Genomic DNA, 16,309 nt, shown 5'->3' with positions numbered 1-16,309 from the left:
TTTATAATTTAAAAAAAAAGAATAAACCAAAATACATTACAATTGGGGAACTATTATATAAATTATAATATAGCCATTCACGTGATGAAATCATAAAGTCATTAAATATGACTGTAACAATTATCAAAAAAGATAAGCGATAACAGACGTTGGTGAGGGTGTGGAGAAAAGGGAACCCTGGTTCACTCACTGTTGGTGGGAATGTAAACTGGTGCAGCCGCTACGGAAAACGGTACGGAGGTTCCTCAAAAAATTAAAAACAGAACTACCACACAATCCAGCAATTCCACTACGGGGTATTTATCCAAAGGCAATGAGAACACTAATTCCAAAGGATACGTGTACCTCTATGTTCATTGCGGCACTATTCACAATAGCCAGGATACAGAAGCAAGCTGAGTGTCCACTGATGGATGAATGGGTAAAGAAGATGTGGTGTATATACGCAATGGAATATGATTCAGCCATAAAAAGATGGAAATCCTGCCATCTGCGGCAACACTGCTGGATCCTCAAGGCATTACACCGAGTGAAATAAGTCAGAGAAAGACAAATACCGTAGGATCACACTTACATGTAGAATCTAAAAACAAACAACAAAAACCCAAGCTCACAGGCACAGAGAACAGATCAGAGGTTGCCAGACGTGGGAGGTGGGAGGTGAGGGATGGGTGGTGTGAAATGGGGTTTAAATAAGTCCTGGGGATGTCGTGTACAGCACGTGACTGTAGTTAACAACACTATCCTGAGTATTTGAAGGAAGCTGCTACAACAGCGAGTCTTCAAAGATCTCATCACACACGCACACAAATCTGTAACTGTGTGGTGACGGATATTAAGTAAACTTATGGTGATCATTTCCCAATACACACGCACACTGAATCATCACATGTACACCTGAAACTAATAAAACGTTATATGTCAATTACATCTCAATAAAAATACGGCAACGAAACCATGCTGCAACCTGATAATGCAGGTGTGACAGCCCCAGACAAGAAAATATATCTGCTACTAAAAATTACACAGAAAAAAAAAGACCGTCTGAAGACACCAAAATACTGAGTTCAAGTGCTGACGTTGACTATTTTTTCCTTGTATCTATGTGCCTACCTTGCTTTGTAAAAAGGAGGGAAAAGATTCTTGAGCCCCTGCCAAGCTGCATGCCCCCTGTCCCCGGTCTCTATCTGGGTCACTGCTCACCTGGGATGCCAGGTGCCCATGAACCAGGAGGTGCAGACCCTGGGACACTTGTCTTCACTGGGGACCTGAAATGAGTACCTTGTCTCATTCTGGCTTTAGGATTAGCTCCTCATCAAAACAGCCCAGAAGCGTCCCCCTCTTTCTGTGCCAGGGAACTAACTGCACGCGAGAATGACCCGGGCCCTAAGTTGCCTTCCGAGTGGTGACAGCCTTTTGACCATCTTCTCAAATCATCCCACGGTTATTAGTTCATTCCATTTTCTCCTTCTTAACCTCTTCTTGAATCTGTTTACAATGTCTATTTTGGAGACATTTCTCGGTCCTCCTGTGGTCACTTAGACCACTTGAGAGCAGGTAAGGCTGCCATCCCTCCCGGGAAGTAGACACACGGCCTCCCGAGTCATCCCCCCCTGCCCCACCAGGGCTCTGCTTCATCGTCTCTCCCTTGGGAAGCGCGGGCGGCCCTGGGATCTGCTGGGGAAGACGCCCACCGCAGGAGCTTCCCCGCCCTTTACAAACGGAAAATAAGGACCGTGGGCGGGTAATGCCCCTCCGCAGGCACCTGGACACGCACCCTCCTCCCCAGCTGCTCCTCCCCGTCCAGCCCAGGGCTTCGTGACCCCCTCCCCTCTCCTCACCAGCGGACCTCCTTGCAGCCCCTGCTCCCACGGGACTCGGCACCTCCTCACCACTTCAGCTCCATTTACAGGGGTCTCTGGGCACCTCGCCTGGGCACTCCATTTTCGGGACAGCCCCTCCCCCCCTACCCCCCTCCCTGCTGCAGGGGATGCTGTGGCCCCCTGTGCTGCCATGGTGACCACGGCACCCCTCTTTTTAATTTGCGGCTTACGGTGGGTCTCCCTGCCAGGGCAGGAGTTTCCTTATTCACACTCAAAACACCAAGCATGGGCGGGCCAGGCACCAACACCAGCCAGACGGAGGTCAGGGAATGTTCTTCCTTTCTTACAAACATCACTCGCTTAGTCCTTTTTATCTTCAGAAGCAGAGCCACCTTCTGGGCTCAGAAGGAGATGGATGCCCTGGGAGGAGAAGGGCAGCAGAGGTCCCTGGGGAGGGAAGATGAGGCTGCAGGTCACGGTGGGCCTCAGGGGCTGTGTTCCTGACAAGCTCCCCCGAGGATTCTGCCCATGAACTGAACGTGGGCACCACTGCTTCCCCTTTGGTAGCTGGCCCGTGGTTAGCAGGTGACCAGCATCACTCAGTGTGGTGAAGGCAGCAGGGTTTCAGCACCAGAGGAAGCAGGGTGTGAGGGGCAGACGGGCAGGGGAGAAGTGAGCTGAAAGCAGAGGACAGGGCGTCAGGATGGGCCGGGAGGTCAGGGCGGGTGGGACACGGGTGTTGTCACAGGGTAAGAGCTGGGGGGCGGCTGGGGGAGGGATAACGGCTGGGCCAAGCGCGCTCTCGGCTCCCCCTCCATCCCACGGTGACGGGGAGAGGTGTCTAACGGGGGGGCAGGAACGGAGGCATGGAGCAGGAGGCCGGCGGCCCCAGCCTGGGTCTCGGGACAAGGCCAAGGTGGCGCAGGGACTCGGTGGCGCTGGAATCACCCCAGGGGCCTTCCGGGCTCACTGTTTCCAAGCCTGAGGTCACGCTGTCACTCCCACGTCACAGCTGAAGACCAGAGCCAAGAGGAACACCTGTGACCTGTCAGGTCACCCCACAGCCGTGTGACCGGGCCATGCGGGGGCCTCGTTCCCAGGCCTGCGTGGCCCGTCTAGGGCCCGGGCTCGTCCCCACTCCCACGAGACAGGCGCCTTGTTGTCCCCAAACCGGCTGCTAAGCTCATTCCCCCCAGACGCCCGTGGGACACGTGATCAAACCCAAACTGAGCATCGCGACCTCGTGAAATCCTCAGGGCCACGCAGCCCACTGACCGAGGAAGATGCGCCACCTGCGCAGGTAAGAAACGCTTCATCCAGAGGCGGATCCACAATGGAAACCCGTACCGCCCAGGCTCCTGGGCTCATCCCAACCACGCACCGTCTGCAGAGCAAGTTCTAGGACGCCGCAGGGCGGGTGCCTTCCCCCGGCCGCCCCTGCTCCTCTCGGGTCCCGAGACGGGGCTCAGCAGAGGCCAGGCCCAGCCCGTCCGCCGCACTCTGCAGCGTCAGCGTGACGTTCAGAGAGCGAGACCCTCCCTGGTGCCACAGCTGACACATCCCATCAGAGGACGGGTCCTGGCCCTCCCCGCAGTCTGGGCAGCCGGTCAGAAGCAGCGTGCACGTGGGCCTCGGTTGCTCAAACACCGGATCCTGCAGCCCAGGGCCACCCGGCAGGACCACGACCGCCCGAGGGCAGACAGGTCAACCACCCGGCCGAGCTGTCCTCAGGGGCAGACTTGCCAGCCGAGTCTCCGGGAAGGGGACCCTCCAGCCCCGCTGTGTGAGTCCTGACCGTCAGGCTAGACGTCACCAGAGAACAGACTCTGCTTTTCAAATTCCCACCCCACAGACCCATGAGCGTGGTGAAACAGCCGCTGCTCTGTGCCAGCAAGTCCTGAAGTGGTCGGTCACGCAGCGAAACAACCAGAACCAGAGCACAGACAGGTGCTTTAATCTCCCATCGACCCAGGATCCGGGCAAAGTTCCTCCCGCCTGGGCAGAAAGGGTGGCTGAGGTCCCAGGGGCCCCCATCCCTACCACGCAGGCTGCCTGCCCTGTGTGATCACAGCATCAAACGCGCCCAGGAAAGAGGAGCCCTGCTCACCTCCCACGAACCCTGACAACTCCGGCCCCCGAGGAACAGATATAGACCCCGCGGTGGCTCAACTGAAGGCCTTCAAAGCAGACAAGGAAACGCATCCTAAACCGATCAGAGGGGTCTCATCAGAAGATACTATTCTGTTTAAAATTCTCCAGATAAGGCAGGGGGCTGTCAGAGGAGGGCTTCCCCGCCTCCAGGTCTCCCTAAAACTATCAGGTGCTGAGGGTCAGGCAGCATCACACACGAAGGGCAGCATCCACGGAACGCGGAGCCCTCCTGTCCCCCGACCTGAGGAGAGCTGGCCCGGAGCCCTGCCCAGCCGGCCGGGCCTGCGTTCGTGCCAGCCGTTACACAGAAGGGAAGCTGCCCAGATGAGGCGGTCTGGGGACCCCCGGCAGGCTGGCGGCTGGCGTCCTTCCCAGGCCACGCGCGGAGGCCCCGCACCAGCCCTGCTTCCCTCCCAAGACGCCTCCTCCAGGACGGCCTCCGGGACGAGCCCCAGCACAAGCCCTCCAGCTCCCCACCCCGCAGCCTCCAGAGTCCCAGCTGGCGGGTCCCAAAATTCGGCAAAGAACACCTTTAAGTGACTCACTCCTTCCCAGAGACTTTCGTAAGAAAGCTGCCCCAACATTTCCATGGGAAAAATTTTTGCCCCAAAGTGGTTAAAAATGCAAGAAACCGTGGGCGTTGTAGATAACATCGGTCCCTTTAGAAAGTCTTTACATGTAAAAATGTCACTTATTAACTGAGATGAGAAACTTAGTAGGATCCATTTCTGCTTGTTCACACTAGACACACGTTTAAAACTTCATGCAGGTGTATTTACGCAGAAGACAGTCTGAGAAACATGAGGAAGGCCTTTCTAGGCTCTGGTATTACTGCAATTTCCACAGCCGGCAGGGAGAAAGTCTGAAATAAGTTCCCTCAGGTCTGCAGGGGAGCCGAAGTGTTACCTCCGTCCAGGTAGGGCAGCACCACGCTTGCAAAGTGCAGGGTGACCAATGAGATCCCCGAGCCGGTCAGTCAGTAGAGACCCCAAACCCAACTGTCATCTCGAGGACTCCCGCTGTTTGAGGAGCCTGGAGAGGGGACAGCCCCCAGCCCCCGGGACCCTCGAGGTAGACAGGGCAGAGGCTCATTCGGACCAGAGCTACACAGCGTTTCCCCGGGAGCCCGTCAGAAATGCAGATTCTCAGGCCCCAACAGGGCTCCCCAGTCAGAAACTCAGGGGGTGGGGAGCCGTCGGGGTTTAACAAGTGCTCCGGCCGATCTCCCCGCAAGCTGAGAGCCCACCTCTGTTCCCCTCCCTGCTCAAGGCCTCCGAAGGCTCCGTGTTCTAAGACAACCGTTAAACAACTTCTTCACAAAACAGAAACAGACTCTCAGACGTACAAAATAAACTTAGTTACCAAAGGGGGAAGGGAGGGAGGGATAAATTAGGAGTTTGGGATGAACATATACACACTACTGTATGCAAAATAGGTAACCAACAAGGACCTACTGTATGGCACAGGGGACTATATTCGATACCTTGTAATAACCTACAATGGAAAAGAATCTGAGAAGGATATATGCATAACTGAATCACTTTGCTGTACACCGGAAACTAACACAATATTGTAAATCAACTGTACTCCGATATAAAATAAAAACTAAACTAAACTAAAAACCAAACCGATGTCAAGAGCCCTCCCGCCTCTCCGTCTGTGACGGGCACAGCTCCGGATGCCCCCTCGCCCCAGGTGGCCGGCGGACCCTCGCGGCTCCTCCCCCAGCGAGCCCCTCTAGCCCACGTCCCCGGTCCCGCGCCGGCCCCCTCGTCAGGCTCTGGTCACCGCAGGACGCGCGTGGCTGTGCTTCCGTGTCCGCCCTCCCACGAGGCGCTCCTGCCTTCTCTGCAGGTGACTCGTCCTCGTCCCGCTCCTGCTCCGGATTCCAAGTCTCCAAACCACTCCCATCGCCCACTCCGGTGATCGAGAACTCTGGAGCGCGTGCCCCACGTGTACTACACGTACCGTATTATGTTCATCACAACACGGACAAAGGCAGAAAACGGAAGAGGATGAAGGGAGACGTGTACGCACACACGGAAGTTCCAGCGTGCGGGGTTCCGTGGGGCGCACCCCCGAAGCCAGCCCCACGGGACACCCCGCCCGTGCCCCCCAGGGCTCCCCCCGTCCCACCAGGCTCACACCTGCCAGCCCACGCCCGGCAGGCAGGAGCCCAGGAGGGTGCACAGCTGCGGGCGACACTCAGCCACAGGCCCGGGGGCAACGCAGGCGGCGTTTGGCCCCAAGTCTGAACATCTGGGGCAGGTGGATCACATCCTGGCTCCTCAGCTGCACAGCTCTCCTCCGACGGCAGCTCCTCTCGCTGAAGGGTTCCCACCGGGTCAGACCTCCAGCCCTGCCTCCTGGCCTCGAGGGCCCCCAGTCCCTGCACCTGTCACCTCCGCCCTGGGCTCCAGGGTCCAACCCCGTGCACCTCCCAACCCGCTGACCCCCAGGCCTCCAGGGCACCGCACCCCTCACAGCCCAGGCCTCTCACCTCCCTCCAAACACCTGGACCACGTTCTTAAGAACCACGTGGGGAAACGGAAAAATCGTCCTAAGATCTGTTTCCACCCCCAGAACACCGCTGACCCCAGCGTGCGGGGTTTCCACACCACCAACCAGCTCTCCGGCCCCCTGGACGCTAACGACCTGCCCCAAGCGCTGACCCCGCAGGTGAGGGGCTCAGGCCCACAGGACAGCGCACTTCACCCCACCAGGCCCGGGGCCTCCTGTGCTTCCGACCAACCAACTGGCTGCAAGTCAGGGCTCCACGACCCCCTCCCTGGGTTTGATAATTTGCTAGAAAGGCTCACAGGACTCAGAGGGACAGTCTCCTTACGACGACCGGCTTATCAGGAAGGACGCAGCTCAGGAACAGACGAATGGATAGTCTCGGAGGGACCAGAGCCTCCACGGCCTCTCCGGGCACCACCCTCCCAGCTCCTCACCCACCGAGGGGCGCGTCAGACCTCACTGTTGAGGACTTTTTACAAAGCTCCATCTCCAGCCCCCAACCCCCTTCCCGGAGGTGGGGGGGGGGTTTGAGGCTGACAGTGACCTGCCCCATCCCAGGCCAATCTAGGGCCCACCCTGAGTCACCCCCAGGCAAAAACTCGGGGTGATCAAAAGGGGCATCTTAGGAACAACAGAAGACACCCCTATGGCTCAGGAAACCCCAAGGGTTTTAGGAGCTCTGTGCCAGGAACGGGGACCAAGACCACAGATATCTTCCTCGGAACCACTCGAGGCGTGAGAAAACGGCTGCAGCCTACCTCACAAAGGACAGTTAACACCCCCGATGTGTTAAGAGCTCTTAAAAATGAGGGGAAAGACGACCAAAACTCAACAGAAAAATGGGCAAAAGCTGAACAGTTCTCGGAAAAAGATACATTAGCATCCTTCAACACTTGAAAAGATGCTTAACGTCACTCCTATGTAGAGGACGCACACCGAAGCAGGAGAGACCACTTCTGCCTGGTGAGTTGTCCACAAGCTCTGATGGGGGTGTGGGGAAGACAGCTGTTCCGGGGCATGGCTCGGGGGACCACACGCACAAGCTTACTGACTGCAGCAGTACTTCCAAGAGCAGAGTATCTGAAACAAGGAAAACGCCTTGCTCAGGAGCCTGGTCACGGAGAACGCAGGGCACACACACACAGGAGAGACACACAGAGCAAAGGTGAGCTCCATACGCTGATACCAGAGCCTTCCAGGAAATACTGTGCAGGAAAGGAAAAGAGGGCAAGATGGTCTACGTGATTCACTACCTTCTGGTAACAATGAGTAGCAGGTGCGTGTATACACACGGCCTAATGCCTGGATTTGCAAAAAGAAACCAAAGATGCATAAAATGGACTAATGACAGTGGGAAGAGGGTGGAGGCCAGGGATTGCAGCAAGACACGTCTGCACATAGCTTTTTATTCAGTATGACTTCTGAACCATGGAAATGGCTTACACACTTTAACAATCAGAAAGAAAAAAGAAATCCTAAAATAAACGGAACACAAACAGAAAAAAAAATAAACCTGACTTGTATCAGGCATAGAAAAACATGTTTCACGGAGCTTTTGAACACAATAACTGTACCCCCTGAGCGAGAGAGATTCTAAGGACAAAAAGAACTACAGAGAAATTCTGAATTTTCTTAAGCTTGTCTTTAGTACTGGTAATGAGGCAATGATTCTGAAACCGGTATGGCTGGTAGTACAGAGCAAATGAGTTTTTCCTGATGTCAGAAACAAGATTTTCATAGTGGGAGGGAGGAAATAGCAATATGGGAAGTGGGCAGGGGAGGAAGAACCCCATTATGATTTAAACTGGGGGCATCGGCATAAACTCACAACTGGAAAAAATTCGTACCTGTCCCGGCTCTGTCCACTGCAAGAGCTGGAAGCAAGGACACCTCAGTGAGTGCTCAGACCCCGAGTTCTAATGCACGCTCTCCACTGAAAGGAAGCAGGGCTCCTTGGAGAAATGGCTGATTCCAGCTTTGGGGCACAGAAAACACAAGATGAGCCTGGAGCATCTGGAGATCAAGGAAGTGCTCAAAGATAGAGAGAACCTCTAGTCCTTAGTGACTTAAAAAAAAAAAAAGAGGGGTATAAATTGATGGTGGTCCTCAAAATATGTTCACATCCTAATTCCGAGAACCTGGGAATCTGACCTTACTTGGAAAAAGGGTCTTAGCAGGTGTAATTAAGGATCTTGAGACCAAAAGACCACCTCAGATTATCCAGCTGAGCCCTCGATCCCGTGACCAGTGACCTTATAAGGGACGGAGGGACCTGACAGACAGCAGGGGAGGGGCCACGGGACCAGCACCGGGAATGAAGCACCCGCAGCCTGAAGGCGCCTTCAGGGGACCACGGCGGCCCTGCCGACACCTCGACTTCTGACTCCGGCCCCCAGAATCGTGGGAGAATCAATTTCCCTTGTTTTAAAGCCGACTAGTTCCTAGCAATTTATTACAGCAGCCCCCAGAAAGCTAACAGGGAGAGAGAGAGAGAGAGAGAGAGGGAGGGAGAGGGGGGGAGAGAGAGAGAAGGAGAGGGAGAGAGAGAGAGAGAGAGAGGGGGAGAGGGAGAGGGGGGGAGAGAGAGAGAGGGAGAGAGAGAGAGAGAGGGAGAGAGGGAGAGGGAGAGAGAGGGAGGGGGGGAGAGAGAGAGGGAGAGAGAGAGGGAGAGAGAGAGGGGCAGGCCTCGGTCTCTGTGTCCAGAAGAACGCCAGTTAATAAACAGAGGAGGATTTACAGAATTCGAAAGTGCCGTTTTTGTGATCCCCAATATAAACCTGACCCAGGCGAGGACTGGCATGGATGCGGAGCGCACTGGCTTGTAAGTCTCCGGGAACCCCTGGCTGGGTCCTGGGAAAACGGATCCTGGAAATCAAGTGGCCGGCAGCCAGCCCCTCCCGGCATCAAACTCAGCACTGACAGGGGACAAGCCTGATGTAATGCAAATCGACCAGCGTTATCATAAAAATATTTACCTGAATTTAATCCTGAGGAAACAAGCAGGTAAGTCCAGAAGGCTGGACGTTTCTAAAGGACAACCAGCCTGTGCTTTTAAAAGGTAAATGTCATGAAAAAACAAGAGTTAGAGGCGTAACAGCGATGTGTAAACCCTGACGGGATCCTAGATTTAAAAAAAAAAACAAAAAAACAAAAAACAGAAAAGGCTGTAAGGACATTTATGGTACCACGGGGGCGGGCGGAGGGAATTCAAATATGGACTGCATATCAGATGATACTATTTATTGTTAATTTTTAGACTATGATAATGATCAGATTACATAGAAAATGCAGATCTTAGGAGACACATGTTGAAGTATTTAAACATGAAGTATTACTATGTCTACAACTCTCAAATATTTCAACAAAGAAGTATATGTAAAAATGAAAAGAATGAGCAAATGTGGGGAAAAAAAGAACTGGCATATGTAGGCCGAGGGTTATTTGGGTGCTTGCTGAATTATTTTTTCAATACAACAGAAATTAGGTGTGGAAACTCTTACGGTAGATGTCGAGGGTCTAAACAATTTCCAGGTTGCCCCTCCCGGCCACCAAGAAGGTGGGGGGAGATTCTAGGCTCCTATTCCTGGGTCTGGGGGGACCCTGGGAACCTGCAGTAACAAGCATAGTGACCGCTGGGCTCAGGGGAATCTGGAAGCACCACTTACACAAGTTCGCCTGTTTTCCCCTTTTTTCCTCTCTTTTCCCCCAGGAGCCCACTGGCATCACCATCACCTATCTGCTGAGCGACTTAACGATCGCCAATTATGGAGGGCTCATCAGACCAAGGGCAAAACTACTCTCAACAAAAGTCCCAGCTCAGAGAAGCTTGATGTCTGTTATCACACGTGCAGAGCTAACACATGTAAAACATGCTTGCACGTGGTTTTCAGGGGTGATTTAGCGTCTTTTTGGTGGAATAACAGGGACAGGAGAGGAAAGCACCACAAATACAGTGTCCTCCCAACAAAACCCAGGACACACCCAAACCTAAGTGAGCGCTGTTGCTGTCACAGCTCAGGATTTCAAGAGCTGAAGGAGTGCCTCTGAAACATCAGCAAGCAAGCTTCGCCTTTGTTCTGTCGTTTCGGGTATAAACCAAGGTGCGCAGGGGGATGGGGACAAGCGCTTCTGGGAGGTGGAGAAGAAGGAAGAGGGCAGAGGAACCAGGAGAACGGGGAGCCGGGGGCGGGTCGCGTGGAGGAGGCTGGAGAAGGGCCCTGCCCGCTGCACACGGACGTGGGGCACCCTGCCGGCTCCAGCCCCCCCAACCCCCGGTCCCATCTCTGCAGAGGGGAGGGCAGAGGGTCTGCGGCACGGGGCCCCGTCAGCTGGGGGACGATCAGGGTACGGCTCAGCCCCGCAGCCCTGCCATATGCCCGGGAGAGCTGGCACCGCCGCCCGGAGGATGCTGAGCGCTCCACCAACCAGTGAGGCAGCTGAGGGTCCATGGGGCAGCCGGGGCCCCCCACCCGCCCAGGACCGATCGTGCCAACAGAGCACACGGCCCAGCGTCCCGGGAAAGCCTCCAAGGAGAAAGGAAGCCACCGGGGGAAGAGACTCTCCAGGGGAAGAGAAGTGAGCCAACGACCACCGTGCAGAGGAGACCCTGACGCAAAGACCACGCTCTTTGGTTTTTTAAATTCAGGGAGAAAGAGAACGCTCATAAACAAAACATGGTAGCAAACATAAATGTCCTCAATCACTAAAAGAGTTAGATGACAAAGTTTCCAAAAAGTAGGGAAAAGTCTAAAATGACAGAAGAGACGAAAGGAAGAGGACTAGAGCAGGCCACCCCACACGGCGGGGTAACGCTCCAAAGGACAGTTTGGAAGGCTCCCAGAACCGCAGAGCGAGGCTCCTGGGCGGCCAGGCTTGGAAGCACCCAGCACGTGGGCACACGTCACCAGCCGGCGCGCACCCCTGGGCGGGTGGGTGGGCACGCAGGTGCCCCTGACCCCCCGCGGCACGGAGGCCTCACTCTGGGAGGGGGCTCGACATGCCGAGCACGGTGGTCCTGAAGGAGGCCAGGTATCAACCGCACGTCCACAAATGCACACTCGGGGCACACGAGAGTGCGGAGGGGTCGAGCTGAGGCGTGCCGTGGAGGATGGCGCCGGGGGCAGGAGAAGGGCAGGGCCTGGGATCTCCCGGAGAAACCAAGTCACAGAGAGCCGGGAGCTGGCTCGAGCCTCGGCACCAGGACCCAGAAGGGATGGAGGAGCCTCACCACCCACCTGTCAAGTACATGTGAAGACAGAGAAGACGCGGCCAACGCCTCGCAATGCTCCTCCCGTGACCTCCAGCTGAAATGAGGCGGTGGCACTCAGGGGACAGCATCTCCAGGCCAACGGGGCTGAGGGGCTGAGGCCAGGGCCACGAGGTCCGAAGGCCCCTCCTCAAGGAGCTCGGGAGGCTGCTCAGTGTCTTGGGGGAGAAAGACATGAGCGACAAAGCTTGCGGTCCAACAGGTATAGGGCCTGGAGAGCGGAGTCATTAGCTCCAGGAAAAAGAAAAGGTGCCGTTCACAGGGCTCAGGTGAACAACATTTAGTCATGCGCATAAACACTAAGCGCTGAGCTCCTTAAAATCACACCGCATCTGCGTGGGTTGGTAGGGGAAAAGCAAGGAGAATAAACAATCGTCTTCTAAAGAAGAGAGCCACTAGGTAGTATCTAGAATTCTACGGCACAAGGACAAACACCAAAATCATCAGCTCAAAGAAATGAAGCGCTTGCCTCCGGGGAGAGGAAAACAGTGCCTGGGGACACCAACAAACCCGGCAAAGGCTATTTGACTTTAACTCTAGCCCTGTCAAAAACACTAAAAGTAATTCCAGCTGAGTCTCTGCCTAGGGATCTACCTAGCAGGTTGGCATGACTTTCAGACCTCTGAGCTCTTCCAAGGAGCTAACAGCACTGATCTAAGTGCTACAAGGGCTGAAATCCCCGTTACCGAGAAGAAAACACATGCATGGAAAAGAACCTCAGTGCAGTGCAAGCTGGCCCAAGCTCAGCCCCTGGGCCTGGACCGAAGAATTATGTGCCAGCAAGGACGCTGGGCCCGCACGGGCACAAGAGCATTTCCAGAAGGGGCTGTGTGTCACCTGGGAGCAGGGGCGTTTTCTCAAACAAAAGGGAAAGATTATTAACAAGGAGAGCAGAGACTGGACGTCACAGGCATCGTGGCTCACGGACGCCTTCCATGTTCTCGGGTGCTCTCAGCCGGCAGCCACAATGTCATGCTTTTCCCTGCGAAGTGTCCGGGACTTACCATCCCTGCTTGTTACCAGCACTGCCTCCACCCTAGTCTAAAACCTCACAGCTAAACTCACCCGCGTCGGGAGCTGGCACGAGGCCTCCGCCAGGCCTGCCTGCTCCAGCCCGCCTGCCAGGGCAGCCTCGTCGCTACTTCGTGTCCATACTCCAGCCACACCGCGGTTCTCCACATTCTGAGGACACGCCCTGCTCTCGGCCGCCACAGGACCTCTGCACATGCTGCTCCTTCGGAACCCACCCCTCCTCCGCCTGCCTAGTCACTCCTACACACACTTCACTTCCCAGCTCAAGCCCCCGTGCATTCCCTCCCTTCCTTCCTACCTGTTCGTAATTTAACCCTCATTTGGGTGAGCATCTAATTCGTGGCCAACTCAACTCACCTGCTTAGGCCACAGGTTCTAAAGTGGGGTCCCCAGACCACACCAACAGCATCTGAGGTGAAGCTATTAGAAATGCAAACGGCTGGGCCACACCCCAGACCTACTGAATCAGAAACTTGAGGGGAGAGGCGGCAACCTGGGTTCTGAAAACCCTCCAGGTGACTCTGACACAGAGCAGTTTGAGAAACACTGCCCAGGTGTTTTGCACTCCTTGGGGTCCTCGGGGACTAAGCAGAGGGACACGCAGCAGTAAGGGCTGCAAAGACAAAGGTTAGGGCTCAGTAGGATCTCCTGGTCTACAGAATGGTGAATGACATCCCACAACCCCCTAGCTTCAGAGGACCCAAAATCGACATGGAGCTTGCTGCAGACCTGGGTTCCAGCCCCAGCTCCCCAGCCTTGCCGGGCTCAGGCCTTGGTCTCCACAGCTTATCATCTGCGTGGTCATCAGTAAATCTGCCTGATTTCTCTTGGCCTTAACAGACTCACCTCTAGAATGGGAATAACGACAGTACCTATTTCCTAGGATTGCTGAGATAGTCACAGGAGACAATGAAACAGGCTCACGCACCTACGGGGAAGCTCGCAGCCAATTTAGATATGGTAATTATTGTCCTAACGACAGTTACACAACTTAAAGCGGTCTTTCCCCTGGGTTCTCCGCTGTCTCACTCAAGACTGGCACAGCTTCAGACTAGTTCTTCCTCCCTTGAAGACTACTCCCAACTAACTGCCCCCAGCTGGGCTGCAGCAGACAGGCTGGGTCTCAATCACCCGCATCTTCCTAGAGCTCAACTGAAATCACTTTGCCGCACCCCCCTCACCTCGGGAGTCAGATCTTGGTAACTCAACCGGTGAGCAGGTGTTTCGTTTCAGCGTGTATCACCTCGTGGCTAGGATTCAAACGAGCTCACTTGATCCAATTCTGGTACTTGGGGAAGTATTAATAGCAACAATGAAAATACATTCCCATCGAATAGATTTTTTTTTTTTAAAGGGACAGCTTCTGCCTCTAAGAAACCACAGGGTCTACCCTCTGCCTGCAAAGTGCCCCTCCTGCCCTAGGTCCGGCAGCCGCGGTGAGTGATGACGGGAGAACCACACAAACTGGAGCGGCGCCGGGATCCCCAGCGCTGCGCCTCCGTGCTGGGCCGACCGGCACCCGCACCCTCCGGTCCTGGGCGCAGAGACCCCTGGGCATCCGAACACCTAGGCGCCAGGACCCCGGGCGCGGACACCTGGGCGGGGGCACCCCCGGGCGTCCAGAAACCTGGGCGCCAAGACCCCGGGCGCGGGGACCCCCAGGCGTCGGACCCCTGGGCTCGGCCGCTGGCCGGCGGGGTCCGGCGACACTGGGCTGCCCGGCAGCCAAACGCGGAGTAATTTTCCTAAGAGCAGGCAGCCGGCGCGGGGGCTCTGCCAGGCGACAGCATTCGCACCCCCTAGTCCAGCCCGGCGACGCGGCACGCTCGGGAACCGCTGCCCGCAGCCCCGCGTGCGGCGGGGCAGCCGGGCCGAGGGTCCGCGCCTCCTGTCCGGACGGCGGCCGCGCGCGCGGAGCGGGAGGGAGAGATGGAGGGAGGGAGAGAGTAGGCCGCGGGCGGGAAGGAATAGCCGGCGCACTCACAGGCCACGTAGGCGAGCAGCGCGATGCCCAGCAGCAGCTTCATCCTCCTGCGGCTGACGGCGGACGCGAGGCGCAGCAGCGCCTGGCTCAGCATCCCGGGCCGCGCGCTGCGGCCGCTGTGCTCCTTGAGCGGCTGAGGCGGGGGCGGCCCGAAGGCCCCGCCCCGCGCCCGCTTCCTGCCGGCGGGGCCCGCGCGCATGCGCCACGCCCGCCCCGCCCCGCCCCGCAGGCGCAGTGCGGAGGCCCCGGCGGGCGGCGCGTGCGCGTGCGCGGTTCCAAGCGCTAGTCGTGGGCCGCCGTGGGCGTTGTGCTTCCGAGCGCTCGGGGCGGACTCGGGGATGGGCAGGTGTTGGGAGTTCTTTACCGCCTCCCTCTGAAAGCCGACTGTTCTCTCGGCTTCTTTACCTAAACACCAATGAAGTCCAGACCCCGTGCCTTTTTCCTTCTGATCGGCTGGAACGTCTTTCTTTTAAAAATGAGGCGTTTACATGTAGCTCAATATCAAAAAAACAACCCAATCCAAAAATGGGCAGAAGACCTAAACAGACATTTCTCCAAAGAAGACATACAGATTGCCAACAAACACATGAAAGGATGCTCAGCATCACTAATTAGAGAAATGCAAATCAAAACTACAATGAGGTATCACCTCACACCGGTCAGAATGGCCAACAACAAAAAATCTACAAACAGTAAATGCTGGAGAGGGTGTGGAGAAAAAGGAACTCTCTTGCTCTGTTGGTGGGAATGTAAATTGATACAGCCACTATGGAGAACAGTATGGAGGTTCCTTAAAGAACTAAAAATAGAGCCACCATACCACCCAGCAATCCCACTCCTGGGCATATACCCTGAGAAAACCATAATTCAAACAGAGTCATGTACCACAGTGTTCACTACAGCACTATTTACAATAGCCAGGACATGGACGCAACCTAAGTGTCCATCGACAGATGAATGGATAAAGAAGATGTGGCACATATATACAGTGAAATATTACTCAGCCATAAAAAGAAACGGTGGGATAGGGAGGATGGGAGGGAGGGAGATGCAAGGGGGAAGAGATATGGGAACATATGTATATGTATAACTGATTCACTTTGTTATAAAGCAGAAACTAACACACCATTGTAAAGCAATTATACTACAATAAAGATGTTAAAAAATTAAAATTAAAATTAAAAAAAATTAAAAAAAGAAACGAAATTGAGTTATTTGTAGTGAGGTGGATGGACCTAGAGTCTGTCACACAGAGTGAAGAAAGTCAGAAAGAGAAAAACAAATACCGTATACTAACACATATATATGGAATCTAAAAAAAAAAAAGGGTTCTGAAGAACCTAGGGGCAGGACAGGAATAAAGATGCAGGTGTAGAGCATGGACTTGAGGACACGGGGAAGGGGAAGGGTAAGCTGGGACGAAGTGAGCGAGTGGCATGGACATATATACACCACCAAATGTGAAATAGGTAGCTAGTGGGAAGCAGCCGCCCGGGAGAAACAGAGTGGTCGGCAGCGCCTCTCACCTCTGGG

The 16,309-nt window shown here is 55.2% G+C and overlaps 1 protein-coding gene across 2 annotated transcripts in view; it reads right to left on the bottom strand.

The window, feature by feature from the left end:
• The window catches only part of UXS1 (UDP-glucuronate decarboxylase 1), a 79,799-nt gene extending 64,826 nt beyond the window's left edge, over nt 1-14,973 (bottom strand). The window contains exon 1 of one of the 2 annotated variants that reach the window (XM_036873257.1): nt 14,777-14,973. In XM_036873257.1, the coding sequence (XP_036729152.1) occupies nt 14,777-14,870 (94 nt within the window). In that variant the 5' untranslated portion in view covers nt 14,871-14,973. The remainder of the gene's footprint in view (nt 1-14,776) is intronic. The other variant, XM_036873255.1, reaches the window with a different exon arrangement.
• Nucleotides 14,974-16,309: the final 1,336 nt, after the last annotated feature.

This window comes from Balaenoptera musculus, chromosome 13 (assembly GCF_009873245.2).
Source record: "Balaenoptera musculus isolate JJ_BM4_2016_0621 chromosome 13, mBalMus1.pri.v3, whole genome shotgun sequence".
Classification (NCBI taxonomy): domain Eukaryota; kingdom Metazoa; phylum Chordata; class Mammalia; order Artiodactyla; family Balaenopteridae; genus Balaenoptera; species Balaenoptera musculus.
This window is presented reverse-complemented; position numbering and strand designations above follow the sequence as displayed.